At 44.3% G+C, this 19,995-nt stretch overlaps 1 protein-coding gene across 1 annotated transcript; it reads right to left on the reverse strand.

Moving 5' to 3' along the window:
• Nucleotides 1–397: 397 nt before the first annotated feature.
• LOC123124580 (biogenesis of lysosome-related organelles complex 1 subunit 1) lies at nt 398–2,010 on the reverse strand. The gene is made up of 3 exons (XM_044545164.1): nt 1,806–2,010; nt 1,506–1,711; nt 398–834 (listed from the first exon to the last, which is right to left on the reverse strand). Exons 1-3 carry the CDS (start codon nt 1,918–1,920, stop codon nt 745–747), a joined length of 411 nt encoding a protein of 136 aa, XP_044401099.1. The 5' UTR covers nt 1,921–2,010; the 3' UTR covers nt 398–744.
• Between the last annotated feature and the right edge of the window lie 17,985 nt (nt 2,011–19,995).

The following is a 19,995-nucleotide window of genomic DNA, read 5'->3' on the forward strand; positions in this document are numbered from 1 at the left end:
AAAGTATTCCACCACTCACCATCTACCTTGGTTGATGAGATTTTTTAATTGAGCCTTAAAAACCGGAAAGGAGGGAGTATATATGTTGTGCCTTGTGTGTGCACGCTCCCGGATGCCAAGCTTACCATAATTTATTACTCTCGGTGAGCATCAAGGCCCTTGTCTGATTTCTTATGGGATTCGTACCTTCTATTTACACTTAATCATACTCCCTCCGTTCTTAAATATAAGTTTTTTTAGAGATTCCACTATAGACTAGATACGGATCAAAATGAGTGAATCTATACTCTAAAATATGTTCATATACATCCGTATGTAGTTTGTAGTGGAATCTCTAAATAGACTTACATTTAGGAACGAAGGGAGTAAAATTTATGGATGCAATACCAGCAATTGATATCTTTCAGAATATATGTATATCATCAATATTCGAGAACTCAAGAATGCAAGGTAGCATTCCAGTACAAAAGTTGGTAAGAGTTGGTTTTCTGAATGTGTACAAACACACCAGTTAATTGATTCTATACCAGAGAGATCACGACTGGAAAAAAATCCAACGAAGAAGATAACAGAGCGAACACTTTGTAGCATCATAGTGACTGAAATATTACAGATGGCTACATTGATACCTTTACAGTCACAACCTATGATCTTCATCCAGTTTTCGGTCACGAAATTCCCTATATATATTAAAAAAAAGGAAGAAACGCTCCATAGCATCATAGTTGCAGGCGCTGGACAAAATCATGACCGATGAATGTTACGAATGGCTGCATTTATACTTTTACAGTCAAAATCCATGATCTTCATCCAGTTTTCAAAGTCTCCAATTTCCTATAAAAATAATCATTAATGGATGTTTTAGAAATACCGAGTGCTCATAGCTGCGAAAGGAATTATGGGTTTGTTCAGCACTGCACCCTTCAATTCATTTGGTATCTAGTTATCATCTCGAGCCTAATGTTATCCACTGATGATAATTTTGGGGCAAAAGTGCCAACCAGATAAAAAGAACCTATTTATGGCATTTCACCTTTCTAGATTCGTGCACTAATCAGTTTAAGGGTAGGGTTTGGATTTACTGCAGGCAAAGGTTATGTAAGTAAAACATTACGAGATACTCCCTCTGATCCAAATTAATTTTGTTTAATTTGGATCGGAGGGAGTATCAGCTACATTAAATTTATGTCTATTAGGATCCGCTGAAGAACTGTCGCAACGAATATCATGGTCAAACAAAAGAATCATCGGCTCAAAACAGAAAAGAATCATACATGGGATTATAAACATACCACGGCAAATCCATTTTGCGAATAATAATAATGTTACAACGGATATCATGGGTAATGAGAAACAAAACAATTGTGCATAAGACTACTACTAAAACATGTGAATTAGGCAAATCCATTTTGTAACAATAATAATACGTAATAATAATGTCAAAACCTGCATACTATTAAACAAGAACACAAGAGAAATGGAGGGCAGCAGCAGCGCACACACACCTTGAGGACCGAGTTGACCGCGTTGGAGGCGGCGAGCCACTGGTCGCTCTGCTTCCTGTACCGCGCGATGGTCCCGAGCAGCGCGCGGGCCTCGAGCTCGATGCGCTTCTCGTTGACGAAGAGCTCCTGCACCCCGCCGTCGACGGCCTCCACGAGATGACCGGCGACCCGCGCCGCGCTCCGCAGGGCGTCCTTCTTCGCCCTCTCTGCGGCGCGTTGCGTGTGATGCAATTTAGCAAGAGAGGATTGGATTTGCTTGGCGGATTAGGAATTTTGAGTAGATCGTTGGCTGATCGTTACCGGTTTGTTGGCGCTGGCGGAGGGATTGGTGGTGGTGTTGCTGCATGATGTGGAGAAGCGCCGATTCCAGCTGCCCACCCGCCGCCGGCCCCGCCGCTGCCTTGGCTCCTTCCATCTTCTCCGATCTGAGCTTTTTTTTTTCCTTTTTTTTTTCGAGACAACGGTCTGAGCTCTCGTCTTCCTCGTCCCGTCATCCGCCTATACACTTTGCCATTTTTTTTTTGATTTTTTAGGAGCGATACACTTTGCCAGTTTGTTCTTTGCTACGGGCTACGGCCCATGTAACTTAGTGGGTACAAATTACAGACATTACACAAGTGACTTGGCCCGTCGGTCTCCGCTAGCAGAGAAATCATTGTCTGAATGCGGTTACATACTGACGAAATAAAAGCGGTATAAAATATGGTGATCCTAATTAATTGATGCAGCCTCTATACAATGTTGAGAGATCCAAATTAATCGACGCATCCTTTATACAATGTAAAATGAACATTCTACAGAGGTTGTATCAGTTAATTCGGATCGCAGGGAGTATAAGATTTACATACATGTTAGCTGGTGAACGTTCCCCAGGAGCCAAGAGCCAGTGAAGCACGATCGAACCATAGGTCACTTGCGCATGAATCTTAAAGCTCTGGCAGGTACCATGTTAGTTTGTCCGAGCAGTTTGCTAGGAACATGGTTTGGAGCGAACTCCCTCGTCACCCACCACCCGCACGACGCATCGTAACTCCCGCACCCCCTCCATTTCAGGCGCCAGTCAGTTTCTTCTCCCCATTTTCCCCCTTCCTCATCGTTTTGCTCTCTCGGACGCAGCGATTCCGGTGAGCGGCGGCGGTGCATTCCCCGCCAAGTGAGGTCCTTGTCGGCGTCGAGATTCCGTCCACCACGGGCAGAGCTGCTACTTGCATTGAGGTGCGTTTGTAGGTCGCCGAGGTACCCGCGCGTGACTGATTTTCGTTCATTGTGGTGTTTTTGTTGGGTAATCGTGATGTTTATCCATGGCGGAAGGGGTGGAGAAGGTGCTATGAGGGGTTGCTGTCAGGGTAGGGGTTGAGCAGGGGGCTACCCCGATGGTCTTTCGGGTTGCGTCGGCCTTTGTGTTGTGGCGGCTGCTGCCATGTGTCGTTATCAATTTGACATCAGCGGCGTCCAGGTTTCTTCCACAACACATTTTGTATTCAATTTGGATGGTGGCATTTTCGGCGGTTTTCCGCATAGATCTACTTCTAGGGGTGGCATTTTTAGAGGGATTGCAAACTCGGTTGGTTTTCTTGGGGGGGGGGGGGCATTTTGAGATTTGACATTCTGAAGGGTTGGAGTCTCTGATGGCAACTTGATACGTCTCCAACGTATCTATAATCTTTTATTGTTTCATGCTATTATATTACCAATCTTAGATACTTTTAATATAATTTCATATCATTCTTGGGAACCAACCTATTAACCCAGTGTCTGGTGCCAGTTGTTGTTTTCTGCTAGTTTTTGGTTTTCTAGAAAATTTGTATCAAACAGAGTCTAAACGCTGAAACTTTTTGACGATTTTGTTCTGGACAATTCTGGACATAAGAGACCATGTAAGCTTCAGAAGGAGACCAGACGCGGAGCGAGGAGACGACATGGCAACAGGGCGCGCATGTTACCTTGTGGGCCCCACGTGGCTCCGTCTGACCTAATTCCACTTTTATAAATTCTCAAATATTGGGAAAACCCCAAAGAGCCAACCGAAACAATTTTCCGCCGCCGCAAACTTCTGTTCTTCCGCGATCCCATCTAGAGGCCTTTTCCAGTGCTTCACCGGAGGGGGAATCAATCACAGAGGTCTTCTACATCAACCTTGCCGTCTTCAGATGATGTGTGGGTAGTTCACCACAAACGGGTCCATAGCTAGTAGCTAGATGGCTTCTTCTCTCTCTTTGATCTTCAATACCATGTTCTCCATCATCTCCATGGAGTTCTATCCGATGTAATCTTCTTTTTCGGTGTGTTTGTTGGAATCCGATGAATTCTGGGTTTAAGATCAGATTATTTATTGAAAGTAATTGAGTCTTTTCCAAACTTTATTATGCATGATTGTTATAGATTTGTATTTCTCTCTGACCTATCCGTTCTATTTAGCCAACTAGATTGATTTATCTTCAGCGGAAGAGGTGCTTTGTAGTGGGTTCAATCTTGCGGTGTCCTCAGCCAGTGACATTAGGGGTAGCGAGGCACGTATTTGTATTGTTGCCATTAAGGGTAAAACGATGGGGTTTAATCATATTGCTTGGTTTTATTCTGTCTCCATCATGTCATCTTGCTTAAAGCGTTACTCTGTTTGTCATAAACTTAGATGCAGGCATGAGTTGATCGATTGGTAGAGTAATAGTAGTAGATGCAGGCAGGAGTCAGTCTACTTGTCACGGACGTGATGCCTACATACATGATCAGTGCCATGAATAACGTCATAACACTATGTGTTTTTCTATCAATTGCCCAATGGTAATTTGTCTACCACCGTATGCTATGTTTCGAGAGAGAAGGCTCTAGTGAAAACTATGGCCCCCGAGTCTACTTTAATCATACTACTAAAACCAAAAATATCTTGCTGCAATTTATTTTCTTTTATTTTGCTTTTCAATTTATCTATCTATCACTACCAGATTTGATCCTTGCAAGTAACAAGTTCAAGGGGATCGACAACCCTCTTACCCGCGTTGAGTGCAAGTATTTGATCTTGTGTGTGCATGTGTTGTTCACTAGGATTTGTGTGGTTCTCCTATTGGTTTGATAACCTTGGTTCTCACTGAGGGAAATACTTATCAGCTACTATATTGCTTCACCCTTCCTCTTCGGGGAAAATCCCAACGCGGCTCACAAGTAGCACATCTTAGGGGTGTCATTGTTTTTCATAGATATGCTATTTGGAGGATGGTTGTATGGTATGTAGCAGTTTTGGAGAGAGGTAGTTTGAGGATGGCAGTGTCTGGAGTTAGTGTAGGTATTTTTGATCGATGTGGAAAATTGCCATGTCTGTGAGGTGAGGATTTTGTGTGGTGTTTAGGGTAAATGCTATGCGATTCTCTAATTGAATTTTATAAGTTTGTAAAACTGCCATATCTGCCTTTTTGTGTAGTTTAGTGTAAGGATTTGATGGTGGAAACTGCCATGCGCGAATAGTGAATGATATGTGGTGGAAAACTGTCATGTGATTTTCATTGTTTCTAGTGAAAAATGCAATGACTGCCCCTTTATAGTTGGTCCTTTTTATGATGTTTTTTGGTGCATTTTTCCCGTGTTTCCATTTGTGTTAGGTTATGATATGTGGGTTGTGTGAAAATACCAAATGTTTTTTATAGGTGTTTTTCATAGGTTTTTGGTGAAAAATGCCATGTCTGCCTTGTAGTGTTATATGATGGTTTGTTTCATTCTTTTGTGCAGATTTTTTTGATATTTTTGGTGTGTAAAAAATGCCATGTTACTTTCAGGGTTTTATTCCTTTTGCTAGTTGGTATTATCATACATGTGTGAATGGCATTTTTTGTGGAAACAGATGTCATAAACTCTAGTAGTCAAGTGGCATTTTTTGAATTGAAACAGATGGCATTTTTGTGGGTACATATGTCATCAATTCTAGTAGTAAAGTGAGATTTTTTTTACTGAAACAGATGGCATTTTAGGGTAAACAGATGCCATCGACTCGAGTAGTCAGGTGGCATTTTTGTGATTGAAACAGATGTCGTTTTGGGGGGCAAATTCCATCTTCTTGTCTTTTAGGTTGGTTCTTTTTATCGTGGGTATAGCCGACATGTGTGTATTACCATATCTGTTTAAACTCGCGCTTTTTGCATCCACCTGCCTGATGGGTCCTTTCTTTGTTGTTGTCCACATGTTTTCAATTTTGCAAGATGGCCGGAGAGTATTTCAGCGATAGCGATGATGATTTTATGGACATTATAGGCAGGGAGCGTTGTAGCGTCAATGATCCCCCAAACACTACTAGGGAAAAGCCTAGCAGCAGCGCGGGTTTTTGGCCTACCAGTAGCGCGGGCACCGGCGCTACTAATAGGGCACTACAGCTAACCCATAGCAGCAGCGCGTGCGCGCCCGCGCTACTGCTATACAAGTGTAGCAGCAGTGTGCTGCGTGGAAGCTCGCTACTGCTAATAGCTCTAGCGCGCTTTGGCCGTACGCGCTACTGCTATAGTCACGCTGCTGCTAACTTTCCTCCACTCGCTACTGCTAATTTTAGTAGTTTTTGATTTTTTTTCTGCATATTTGTTTTGTATTTGAACAGGCTTTATACAAGAATCTTTAGCACATACAAATGCCATCATCATATACATACAAATCGCTGTGAGACCACAAATGTAATCATAGAATATACATACAAATAGTCTCATCATCCAACACAAAGTGGTATCTCGTCATCATCTCAAAAATAGCGATACATGCAAGTCTCGAATACTTGCAACTACAATGTCATCCATCTAAACAATGACATACGCAAGTGCTATCACTATGAGTGATAGTGAAACTATGCAATACATGAGGCGGCGGTCATGAGTCCTCTCTCGCGCTCGCCTGAACCTCAAGTAACTAGCTTGTGCTTCTTGTCTGCTTTTGAAGCCTTTTATGGCTGGCGCCCGAGACCCCCTGCACTTGCGCCTGACACTCATGCCACTCGTCATACACTCCCGGAACCTTCCCTTCGTACATGACATAGCACTTCGCCATCAAGAAACTAGGTACCTGTTAGAGATGCATCTTCATCAAGAGGATGTACAATCATATGCAACAAAATATACTAGAGCAACACGAAAAAGAAAGGGTTAGCAACTAGATGCAACATACAGTACGCAAAAACTAATTAACTAGAGGTACGCAGGTCATCGTACGCAAACTAACAAAGTAGCGTTACGCAAGTTCGGCAGGGACCGTGGACATCACAAAGTTTCATAGCTACAGAAAGTATACAACTTCAACCGACACATATCATCATCATCGGCATCGTAAATTACTAGAAGTTCCATCCTTCCGTATCATCGAGGATGGACCCTAGCTTCTTGAACGGCGTGAGGTCTAGACGTTGCATGCCTATGCGAGTTCGGACGTCAGCTCGCGATATAGGGCCGTGGTGGAAGATCCCCTTCTCATCGACGACTTCTTTCATGATGATCGTCGCAATGTCCCTTTGGATGCGAAAGAAGTCATCTCTAAGTTTATAATCTGCTTCTCCATGAGATTCTAGCCACTTGTGGATATGATCATCATTTTTGCTTGTCATGCGAAGCTTTTGGTGATCCGTGCTGAACTCAATCATGAGATGGACGATGTAGAATCCATCCTTCTTGCTTGGTTTTGGGACATGGATGCAGGAGAAGTTAGTTTTATGCGTGAAACCCATCTTGTTCCTTTGTTTCCTGATCTGCATGTGGCCACCTCTAATGCTGAAGCCTTGGAGAGCATCATCTAGAATATTCATTATGTGGGTGTAGTCCTTTTTCTCGTAGTCTCTGGAAGGGTCGAAATACACGGCGTGGGAGACTCGCGGGTAAAGAACGATAAGGACGGCGCGCCCGTTGCTGCGGGGAAAAGACACCTCAAATTATTCTCCATATGAGCGAGAAGGAATGATTGAAATGTACGAAAGGGTTGTCCGGAACTGACTTACTTTGGATGATAAGGCAGGAGGACAATTTCCTGGTCCTTATTCTGTACCATGAAGTTTTGGAGGTAGTCCCTAGCAGTTTCACGCTCAAAGTCGCCGAGACTCAAGAAAGACTCGTGCATGTAGTACGGATCCGCCACACAGATTTGCGAGACTTCTTCTCTCTTCATGACGGAGCTCATATGTAGCGCAAAAAGGCGGACGATTGTAAAATCGAGCCGCCTTGTCAGAAACATCTCAAAGATATGGTCAAACCGCAGGAAGAACACCTCCGCGGGCCGTGTGTCGACGTAGCACTTCCCCTCAGGCACACGAGCCGCGTATGTCGGATATCCTGGATCCTTTGAGGCTAGTAGGCTTTTCTCAGTCGACAGTACATGGTCGTGCAGTCTCCTGAGATCCCCTGATAGTGCCTCCAGCGGTTTCGGCAGTAGCATCGGCTCGCCCGTGAGATGGAATATGGCCGCACCTTTCACGGGTACACGCTCTTCAGAATCCATCGTCTGGCTGCTATGTGCTCTGGCTTGTTTGGAGGCAGCTATCTTCCCCGATCTCTTCCTCTCCTTTTTCTTGGGCACACCTTCCAGACCCTTCCTTAACCCCTACCCCAGTGTTCCTGGGCTAAGTACTGTACGACCCTCGCGCCCGGCTAGTTGAGCCTGTGTTGAGGCGGCATCTTCAGGCGTGTCCTGTGAGGATTTCTTGAAGAGAGACTTTTTGCAATCCCTGCTATGACCTTCCTGCCCGGGCATATCATCCATATCCTCATTAGCATGCTGATAGCCCGATTCGTCATATGGTTGACTCATCATATCTATGTCATAGTCATACGCGTTTGTATTGAGGAAACCCATAGGGTCGACCTCCGTCTCATCATCCATTCTTTGTTCTACAAGACCGATTACATCAGCCAGTACTATTGCACCCCCTTCATCACGTCGTCCGCTGCTCTCACCCGACACTACAGGAGCTGGTAATTGCGTAGGCGGGGTGGTGGTCTCCGCACATGGTTGTTGATGTGTGGTTATTGGTGTGCTCTCGGTCGGCTCCAGACGAATAAGATTCTTCGGCCATAGCAGCACCCAACCCTTGCAGCTTCCAATCCGCGGCGGGGTCTTGTCGTCCTCTCCCACATGTTGTACTGGAGGAGGCAAATCCTCGTGCCCCGATTTCACACTAGACAAGCTAACCCTGAAGTGCCCAGCGGGGATCGGCTGGTTGTGGAACGTGAGATCCAAGGGCTTCGTTATCACCCCCTTTCCCATGTCCACCTTCTGGCCTTTGATCAAGTAGAGTACGGTGCACGTGGTTTCGTCGGCCTGCAAACACATATGTCTGTGGCGTAAAACATCCGAAAGGCAACAAAAATGGAATATTCTATATATATGTTGGTGCGACATGTAATTACTGTGACGGCGTCGAGCTCAGCCAAAGACGAAGGCCCACCTAGCGCGCCAGAGACTGAGGACGGGCTGCTATGAGCGGGAGCGGCTGCGAGAGGAGGCCCGGTTGCGTAAGCAAGTGATGGTGCGGTGGTGTTCTTGTTCATGGAGTTGCTCCTGACGAAACTGGGCAACGGGAAATCATGTACCGTCTTGTCTGGATTTTCCTTCGTCCAGTTGATGATAGCTGGAACCAAGTTAGTAGCGAAATCATTTCTGCAGGCAGTTACAGCTGCATTGACATAGGCCTACTCTCTAGCACAAATCATGCCAAAATTCACGGAAAATTTCGGCATGACCTTTGCTAAAAAATGGACATATCGAGCGCCTGAAATTCACCGGAACGGAAATGAATCAACATTCCGGCGTAACATAGGCCACTCAGATCATTTACCCTGCACATAATCATCATTTTCCAAATATGACATGTCCAAAACATCACATGTCCAAATTCCAAACATGACATGTCCACATATCACATGTCCAGTTCAAATTTGCATATAAATTCAGCCTACCTAAATTTGCTTTAACAAGGGATGTTGATTTGGACAATTGCTTAAATGCTGCCTTTTCTTTTAACTACAATTGCTTAACCCTAAATTTCTGTCCTATTTTAAAACCTAGCTAAATTCATAACTAAATAGATAACCTAATTAACCTACTGCCCTAACTAAAACCTAAGTAAATTAACCGAAGAACCCTAGCTAGCAGAGAGAGGAGGAGCGCTAGGGGGTTACAGAGGGTGCAGGGGCGAGGAGGCTGGCCCGACGACGACCGAGGTTGGGAGGGGGGAAGCAGAGGGAGGCGTGGCGCGTCGGGGTCGGGCGAGCGCCGGGGTCGGAGCCGAGGCCGGGGTCGGGGTCGGGGCGAGCGCTGGGGCGCGGCGAGGGCAGGGTCCCGGCGGTGCGACGGGGAAGAGAGAGTGGGGATTTGGGGGGAAAAGAGGCAGGATGAAGCAGAGAGAGTGAGGATTTTGGGTTAAGTGGATGTAGCAGTAGCACGTTTAGAGCAAACGCGCTACTACTATTACAGGCAGCTGTAGCGGTTTTATACGGAAACCGCTACTGCTACCTTGACTAGTTGTAGCTCTTTTTCAGTAAAGCGCTACTGCTATAACCAGTTTCCCTTTTTGTTTTCCTTTATTTTCTCTCACTTTTATTTTATTTTTTCCGAGAGCAGTGAACGAAGGGAAGGCGATATATATTGCATCATTTGACGGTTAAATATGTATACAAAATAGGAACATATATATTACATCATTGGACCCATGCATAATAATGGCTAAGTGTGTATACAAAATAGGAACATATATATATATATATTACATCATTTGACCGATAACATACGGTTCCTCGGCGTTGACGTTTCCGTTTTTGAGTCAGCTTCTTTCCCTTCTTGTTCGTTGAAGAATAATTGAGCCCCTCATTGTGACTTTGCCTTTTCCATGGAGTACGATTTTTCTTAGGTAATGTAGTATTGATTCTTCTTTTGACATATACTTCATCATCATTGTCATCTTCCCTCATTGGGTTGTCGTACTGATCGCAGTCTTCCTCGTTGGCGACTCTATCCATTCAAATGATGTTCCTTTTACCTCTCCTCGACAACACGGCTGGGATTGCACGGGTCGGTTATGAAGAAGCATTGTGTCACGTGCTTAGCGTGTACCCATGGCTCGTTTTTTACGATAGCGTTCACGGTAGCGCTCTTGGCATCGGGTATAGTCATGGTAGTGAAATTCCGGTTTTCTCTTTCGACATTCTTAGCCCATCTGACACGGAACATCGTCGTGTTGTGCAGTCCAGCGTAGTCAAGCTCCCAGATCTCCTCGACCCTTTCGTAAAATCTTTCAGTTGCGCCGTTGTCGTTGCCGGTCATGCACTCCATCGTCACCACTGAGTTCTGATCATCACTGTCCATATCATTGGCCTCCGTGTAGAACGTGTATCCGTTGATATCGTATGCCTGATAGGTTACGAGGTTGGGCGAGGGGCCATGTGCTAAGGCGTATATGAGCAATCCGTCCTTAGAGCCCTCCTCCGGGGGATTAGCAATAATATGCTCTTTGAACCAATGCAGGAAAGTGGAGTTGTGCTCTCTAGTAACTTCGGCGTCCGTCCTGCATACCCCCCGGTCACGATACTTCTTTGCGATAATTTCTTTGTGCAGTGCCACGAAAGGATCTACCTCGTCTAGGTGTTGTAGCACTACCAAGTTTGCTCTGTCAAAGTCGCTGCGTCGATCTGAGTATGCCACGTGCAGTTCCCTGCGACCGTTGGAGTGACCTTCTCCTTCGAGCCTCCCATCGTGCTTGTTAACGGGCAAACCAACACTAACACCAGGCGGCTGCAGGTCTGCGCCATATAGAAAATTCTCGCAGAAAGAGATGCACTCTTGTGTCAGATAGCCCTGGACGATGCTTCCATCCGGACGGGACATGTTACGAACGAATCCTTTGATGATCCCATTCATCCTCTCAAACGGCATCATGTTGTGCAGAAATGACGGCCCCAGGTCTATTATGTCGTCCACAATATGGACACACAGATGCACCATCACGTCAAAGAACGCGGGCGGGAAGTACATCTCAAGCTCATTCAGTATCACAACAATCTCTTCCTGTAGCCTTCGGAGCTGCTTCAGACTGATCGACTTTCGAGAGATGACGTCGAAAAAGTTGCAGAGACCAATAAGCGTGTCACAGACGTGCTTGTCCATTATCCCTCTAAGGGCAACAGGTAGTATCTGCGTCATCATCACATGACAGTCATGGGACTTCATCCCACTGAACCTTTTCTTGTCCATGTCTAGATATCTGCTTATCTTGCCACAGTAACCGGAACTAACTTTGACTCCGGTAAGGCACTTAAAGAATTGACCGATCTCAGCCTGACTTAAGGTGAAGCAAGAAGGGGGGCAATAATCCTCTTTCTTTATTTTCTTGCCCTTCTTCTCCCGTGCCTCTGTCTCCGTCTTTGTCTCGTCTGACATTTTACGGGGCGGCATGTGCAGGTCTTCCCTGATTTTCAAATCTTGCAAGTCTTTTCTTGCCTTCGGCCCATCCTTGGTCTTATCCGGCATGTTCATTAGTGTCGCGAGCAAGCTCTCAAGGACATTCTTACATATATGCATTTGATCAAGGCAATGAGGTGTATCGAGTTTGTGCCAGTACTCCAAGTCCCAGAACACAGACCTCGTCTTCCATACCTTCAGCAGCGGCTCCGGCACCTTTTTCATCGTCTTTCCCGGCGCGGGGCACTCCTTCCAGTTTTTCAACAGCTCATCCATTTCGGCACCGCTCCGCTTACGTGGAGGTCCTCGATGCTCAGCATGACCATTGAATAGATCTCCACGGTTTCTCCACGGGTCGTCCTGTTCGAGCCATCTTCGATGCCCCATGTACACGATTTTCCCAGACCCGCCATCTTTCCTTGACGTTAGCTGCTGAGACGTCGTATCATCCATGCACCGCGTGCATCCGCAATATCCATGGCACACCTGGCCTGCGACATATCCGTAACCGAGATAGTCGTGCACCGTCGTGATCAGCGCGGCTCTCATGTAGAAATACTCGCCTTTGCTGGCGTCCCATGTCTTGGCCGGTGTTTTCCATAACGTGTCTAACTCCTCTTGAAGTAGCCCCAGATACAAATTAATATTATTTCCTGGTTGTTTCGGCCCTTGAATAAGCATGCTCATGTGAATGTACTTCGACTTCATGCACAACCAGGGGGGAGGTTGTACATCCATACAAACACGGGCCATGTGCTATGGTTGGTGTTCTGGTTGCCAAACGGATTCATGCCATCGGTACACGCGCCGAGCACGATGTTCCTTGCATCACATTCGAAATACCGATAGAAGCTGTTCAACGCTCTCCACTGGCTTCCATCCTTGACGTGTCTCAGCTTCGGATCATCTCCATCGTCGGGCTTCTTCCTCTCCGCGTGCCAGCGCATTAGCTTTGCTTCCTTGGGATCTACAAAATACCGCTGGAGACGGGGAGTGATCGGTAAGTACCATACAACTTTCTGGGGACATTTCTTCCCGGCCTTCTTGTATCGAGAAGCATTGCACACCGGACAGCTTGTTTTTTCCGCGTGCTCCTTCCGATAAATTATGCAATCATTGATGCATGCATGGTATCTAACGTGCGGCAGATCAAGAGGGCACACGATCTTCTTGGCCTCATCAACACTAGTAGGACATAGATTCCCCGCGGGAAGAACATCCTTTAGGTACTTGAGATGCTCATCGAGGCTAGTGTCGGTCCATTTGTTTTTAGCCTTCGTCTTCAGGAGTTGGAGCGTGAAACTCAAGCGGGTCACCTCAGGATTGCAACCATCATACAATGGAGTGTTCGAGTCTACCACCAGTTGCTCCAGCTTAGCCTCCTCTCTAGAAGCAGCTCTCTCAGTACTCGTCTCCTTGCGAAGCAGTGCTTGAACATGAGGGTCCCGCACGATTGAACTTAGTACCGACGAACTCTGCTGCGTGGAGTCCACGTCGTTCTCTCCGCCGCCATGTCCGGCCCCTTCTCCTCCGCCATGTCCGGCCCCTTCTCCGCCGCCATGTCCGGCCTCTTCCCCGCCGCCATTATCGATCATCTCTTCGTCTTGCCCCGTGTCATCATTGCCTGCCCCGTCGGCGTCCTCAACATCGTCATCCTCATCTTCAATTATCCACCGAGTATAGCCATCCATGAAACCAGTCATGAGCAGGTGCGCTTCGACACGACCATCGTCATAGGGGTCGAGCCAAACTATTCCTTTGCATTTTCGACACGGACATAAAACCTCTGTCAGGTTATTTTCTTTCATGTCCTGCACCGCCGACCGCAACCACCTGTCCACCATCGTTCCACTGACCATCATGAACGTCTGCACGGTAATAATAAACAAATTGATTATAAAAATGCGTGCATGCATCAAAGTCATACAAAAATTCGGCATGACCTTCCCTAAAAATAGGACATATATAGATCTAGAGTTTGCCCGGAATTCGCCGAAACGGAAATAAATCGACATTTCGGCAAAACATAGGCAACTCAAAAGCACAATTTGGCGTCAACTCATGCCACACACACAATTTCCATAATATTGGCCAATTATCATATCACACACACATACACATATTTCCATTTTGCAAAAGCATGAAATTTTAATCACCTCTATCTCGAGATCGAGCACACGGTGGAGATGATGATGTAGGGAGATCAAAAGTGCACAAAGCTCTTCTTGACAAAGATAGATCTAGTTAGGGGGCAAATAGGTCACTTGACTAAATGCTACATCTACCTAGCTAGCTAATTTGGGAGGAGACAACTTCAACTAATGGAGGGGGAAGGAAAAAGATAAAGGAGATGCATTAATGGAGGTGGTGTAGTTAGCTAGGAGTAATGAAGAGGGAGAAAGGTAGGTAGAAGAGGGAGAGTAATGGGGGGAGAAGTCTTGAGGAAGAAGAAGAGTGAGAGAGGGAGGATGTGGGAGGTAGGGGAAAGGGAGGACAGGAGATGGGGGAGGGGAGGACGGGTGGGGAAAGGTGGTGGGGTACTGCGCCTTAGCAGTAGCGCGGGTGAAAAAGCGTGCTACTGCTAAGGGTGTAGCAGCAGCGCGCTTTTCTCACACGCGCTACTGCTAAACGGGCCAACCGTGTGGACAATTTCAAAATTAGCAGCAGCGACGTGACTAAAAAGTGCGCTGCTACTATTGCTTTAGCAGTAGCGCGCATCATGCCACCGCGCTGTTGGTAAACTTAGGTTGTTGGGTACTGTCGGTACATTTTTGTAGTTGCGCGGTTTATCCATCACGCGCTACTGCTAAATTTTCATCAGCAGCGCGCTCTTCCTAACATCGCTACTGCTAATTAGCAGTAGCGCCTCTTTTTGTGCCGCGCTGCTGCTATTCTGTGTATAAGGTTTTCCCTAGTAGTGAAAGCAGGCATTGCTTGTTTTTTCCAGCAGCGTTTGATCATCACATTTTTTTTATTGTTTTTGTCATGTGGAGTTGTTGGATGCATTGATGTTGATGGCCCTGCAGCATCTGCAAATGTTATTTTTGAATTATAGTTAGTCATCTTACATGCAGGTGGCAATTTTTTACTTTTACTTGCATGGCACTTTTATAGTTGTTATAGTTGGAATTTTTTAGTTGTTCTCACTTGGCATCTGCAAATGTTATTTTTTGAATTATATTTAGTCATCTTACCTGTAGGTGGCAATTTTTTCACTTTACTTTCATGGCACTTCCATAGTTGTTGTAGTTGGCATTTTTTAGTTATTCGCACATGTCATTTTTAGTTGTTCTCACATGGCATATATATGTTTCTGCTGGATGGCATTTTTAATCATGTTTCTTGATGGCATTTTCTTATGTATTCTTTTTATGATTGCATACTATATATTTGAATCAAAAGTTTTTGATTTCTAATCGTTGTGCGATCAACTTTTCTATTTTGTTTCTTGGCAGAAAAATACGCAATAGGGGGGCTCAAGAACGCTTGACGACACTAAACAAGAATTTTAGTCGCGAGCAGAAAGGTGCTGCAAGGATCATAATGTGCTCTGCAATTGGCTTGCAAGGAAGTATGATGTTTCTTCTAAATGCTTTGTCATCCCGAGGAGCGGCAGGATTCCTCCTGACGAGTAATCTGTTTTCAACACGCTCGGTGTCCCTCGCAGTGGCATGGATGTGCCATATAAGGTTGGCAGAGAATTGAAGGAGAGGTTGTGCACTCAGATGTTCCTAGTAATGGATAATATGCCGAGTATTGTGGTTGACCTGGTTGTGAAAATAAAGACGTATGATGTGGATTTCAAGAGGATGTTTTTGATGTATTTGGTGACGTCAGTTTTTGCGCCGACCACGTCGACTCTAGCGAGCAACAAGGTTTTTCCAGCTTTGGTATATTTTTTTTTACCTTTTTTATCTTTTAAGTTAAGTCTTTTCAAGGTTTTTGTCATTTGTATCTTTACTTGCTTTGAATCTCATATTTAATTTTTTGTGGTGCAGGTATGTGTTTTGTGTTTTTTGCACGACCAAATAAATGGCATGCAAAATATGAATTGGTGAAAATTCATTGTCGAGTTTTTGCATAAAGCACTTGCCCAAAAAAGTACAACATGGGTTGCCATCTTCACCTAATGGCAAGCCTACTTTTATCTCACATCTAGCCATATTTCGTATTTTTTTTCTCTATTGGTTGGCTTGCTCTTACAAAGCTTCATTTTTTGCATTTTTGTGTTTCCATCTTATGTACGTTGACAGGCTTGACATTGGTTCTATCATATTTACCGAGGTTGGTGGTCGCCCTGCCGTGCACGATTTTGATATAGTTGTGTGGTCTGATAAAGCCATCAAAGCCGTTCTCACGGCAGACAGGAAGTTGGATGATTCATTTGGTAAGTTAGAGGTTAGTTCGTTCTTTATTCTCTGATATTTGTTTATCTTTTTGGATGGCATTTTTCATTCTTGTGTACATGGAACATGTAGGATGGCATTTTCTGGTATGCTGGTGGCATTTTCATACTTGTTGGCTTTTGCGTTTTTATAATATGCTTGATATAATAGATATTATTTTGGTTTGGTTGGCATTTTCATACTTCTGTGAATGACATTTCTCACTCATGTGTGGATGTCATTTTTCATACATGTTGGATGGCACTTTTCATATATGATGGATGTCATTTCTCATTCGTGTGTGGATATCATTTTTCATACATGTTGGATGGCATTTTTCATATATTGTGGATGGCATTTATCTGATATGCTGGATTTTTTACATTTCCCTATATGCTTGATGTCAATACATATTCTTTTTTTATGTTGGATTTTTCATACATGTGTGGATGGCAGTTTGCTCATCATTTTTCTTGCTATAGTTTGCGATGAAGTGTGATATCAACCTCAGCTATTTTGGTGGTGCAGATAATTTCAACAAGTGGTTGGACGTGAACGTGAACCCATCTTTCCCTTCATAGGTATTGTTTGCATGACCAACATGCTATTTTTTGACACGCGAAATCGTGGGCTATGTGAAACTAGAATGTCCCATGCTATGCTGATTGGCAGTCTGCCTTTTTTTTCCTTTTTGGTTGTTTTGTTTTTCATACCAGGAACAAAGTCGAAAATCTTGTTGGTGAGTTTGCATCTGGCATGACCAATATTCTTGGGAAATTGGTTCAGGGTTGGACGGGGTTTTCTACTGGTGAGGGCGAGGCCGGCATGTCTGCAATGTTGATGGAGTTGATTTGTCCCGACCGGTTGGTCTGCTTGGTCGATATGAGTACAGTAGCTCAAATGATCCTGTTAACATTCAATAGAATTTGGTTCATGATGACTTTGAATGGAGGCACAGCGAGGACAATGATGAGGGTGTTGAGCCTGGTCATAATGTAGATGTTGACATCGACCAACTGAGTGAGGGTGATGGCAGTGGGCACGACAGACTTGCGGTAGGCGCCACTCGGTAAGATACTGAAATTGATAAGGGAGGACGGAGTCACGAGACATATGTCGTTGGTAGCGTTGTTGTTCCTTCGAAGAGGGGCAGGGGGTGCTGGTGATGGCGTCAATGCTGCGCCTAAGAGGGCAAGGGTTAACCTTGTCGCAGCTAAGAGGAGGTGGTTTTTGCTTTTATGTTCCTTGAATATAGTTTTTTATGGGCCCTAGGTTTTTTCTAGCGACTGTTTCTTGTATGATTAGATGTTTGATAATCTTTCGTCTCTTAGTTTTTGCTTCTCAGTGAGGCTACTGCTGCTGGTAAGTCAACCACATGGCTTGTCACCAGTCCATCAGCCTATTGCTATCACTACTCATCCTTCTCCTCGCCTGGCGGAGTCAAATACGTTGGACCCAGTTATTCTCAAGGATAACATGGATGCTTCAAAGAGGTACTTTTAATCATCTAGTCGTGACATTTATATTGGCACTTTTATATATTCATAATTTTTTTTAATTTTTGCCTTGTGATGTCGGCTTTTACCTACTCATAAATGGCATTTTTCATTGGCGTTGCATGGCATGTTTTACATATTTCGTACATGATATTTTCATTTTCCATCGGAATTACAATTTTTTTACCTTTTTCTCATACATTTGATTTTTAATGTGTTACATGGCCTTTTTTATAATAGGTAAGATTTCCTTTTAATTAGTTGGATAGTGGTATTTTTTTAGTTAGCGATGACATTTTACATAAACATTTGTCTTAATGAAGTGATCTTTTTTTGGAAAACCAGATTGAAACCTTTTTAAGTAATACAATGTTTCTTCTACTTTGACATTTTAAACCAGGTGGCATTTTTAAGGAATACAATTTTGCTTTTTTTTGGCAGTGGCATTTATCATAGCTTACACGCCATTTGTTCTATATGTTGTGACCATGACATTTTTAGATACTTCCCCCGTTCATTTTTGTAAGTCATTTCAGACAACTCAAAATGGGTTGTTTTGTACATTGTCTGAAATGTCTTCAAGGTCTTGTAAAAGTGAACAAAGGGAGTAGAATATTTGACATGGCAGTTTTACCTTTTAATGCAGGCATCTTCATTGCCACTACCATGGCAGTTTTATCTACTGATAGATGGCAGTTTTATTTTTCGCCATGTCAATTTTACCTATTTTGATTCAGGGCGGCTCCCCTGATGCATCTAATATTGGCGTGCTCCGTATGATGCCCTTCCCGAAGAGCATTCCAGCACGTCCAGCTGAGAGGGCGATGGATCGGTGTTCATCCCTGCGGCTTCTTTGTTTCCGGCAACTGCTCACAGCAATCCAGTTGAGCCAGTTCAAAGTAAGGAGTCGGAAGACGTCGTGGGCAGCAGTGTGCTGCGCCCCGTGCAAGCAAGCCACCTATTTCTGCCAAGCCAAGGATCAAGAGCTCAAACAAGATTGGGGTATCTCATGCAGCTTCTAGGAGCGACTCGCCAATAGCAAATCTGCAGAGAAAGTAACCGAAGTTCCTGACAGCACCCCACCTGCACCTGTACAGGGTTCGGCTTTAGAATTAGCCAATCATACTTGCAGAATCAAGGACCAGGGAGGGAGAGGCACCCTATGGAATTTACCCTGCTGTCGTGCAGCCTTGGCATAGACAATTCAATTGATCCAATCCCTGTCTCTTTTGCGCCTCCTTAATTACCTCAAAGAACCAATGCTCGCGCAACCAAACTTGCACGGGTCTAAGGCTGTCAAGTTCGCCGAGCCATGGTGCAAGGTATTTTTTGATGCTATGTCAGTTTCCACATTAGTTCTTTTGTTTCATATGTTTTTTTAGTGTGGTTGCCATGGCATTTCAGTTGGTTGTCATGGCATTCTTAGTGTGTTGGACATGGCATTTTCAGAGTGTTGGTAATGGCATTTTAGTTAGATGTGACATGACATTTCTTAGGTACTCCCTCCGTCACATAATATAAGAGCGTTTTTGACACTAAAAAAACGCTCTTATATTATGTGACGGAGGGAGTAGATCTTAATAGCCATTTTTTTTAGTTTGTTGTTACATGGCCTTTTTTCTCATGGTTGTGACACATGGCATTTTCAGTTAGTTACTACATGGCATTTTAGTAAGATGTGACTCGGCATTTTACAGGGAGATCCCAATAGACGTGTTTTAGCTTGTTCTTAGATGGCCTTTTCACATGGTTGTAACACATGGTATTTTTAGTTAGTTACTACTCCCTTCGTCCCAAAATAAGTGTCTCAACTTAGTATTAATTTTGGTACATCAAACTTAGTACAACTTTCTACGAAAATTAGTACTAAGTTGAGACACTTATTTTGGGACGGAGGGAGTACATGGCATTTTATTGTAGATGTGACATGACATTTTTTAGGTAGAACCTAGTAGTCATTTTTTGTTTGTTTTTACATGGCCTTGTAACACATGGCATTTTAGTTACTTCATGGCATTTTATGCAGTTCTTACATGGCAGTTTTTAGATTTTTTTGTATTGATATCAATTCTTATATGGCATTTTTTATGCAGCATATTTTTACAAGTGATGGTAACCAGCATCTTTTATTGTTTTATTTGATGAGTTTTGTATAGGCATGCCCACTGTCATATCGCCTTCTTTGGATGAAGCTTACTCAAAGAT

The sequence above is a fragment of the Triticum aestivum genome, chromosome 5D (assembly GCF_018294505.1).
Source record: "Triticum aestivum cultivar Chinese Spring chromosome 5D, IWGSC CS RefSeq v2.1, whole genome shotgun sequence".
NCBI lineage: Eukaryota > Viridiplantae > Streptophyta > Magnoliopsida > Poales > Poaceae > Triticum > Triticum aestivum.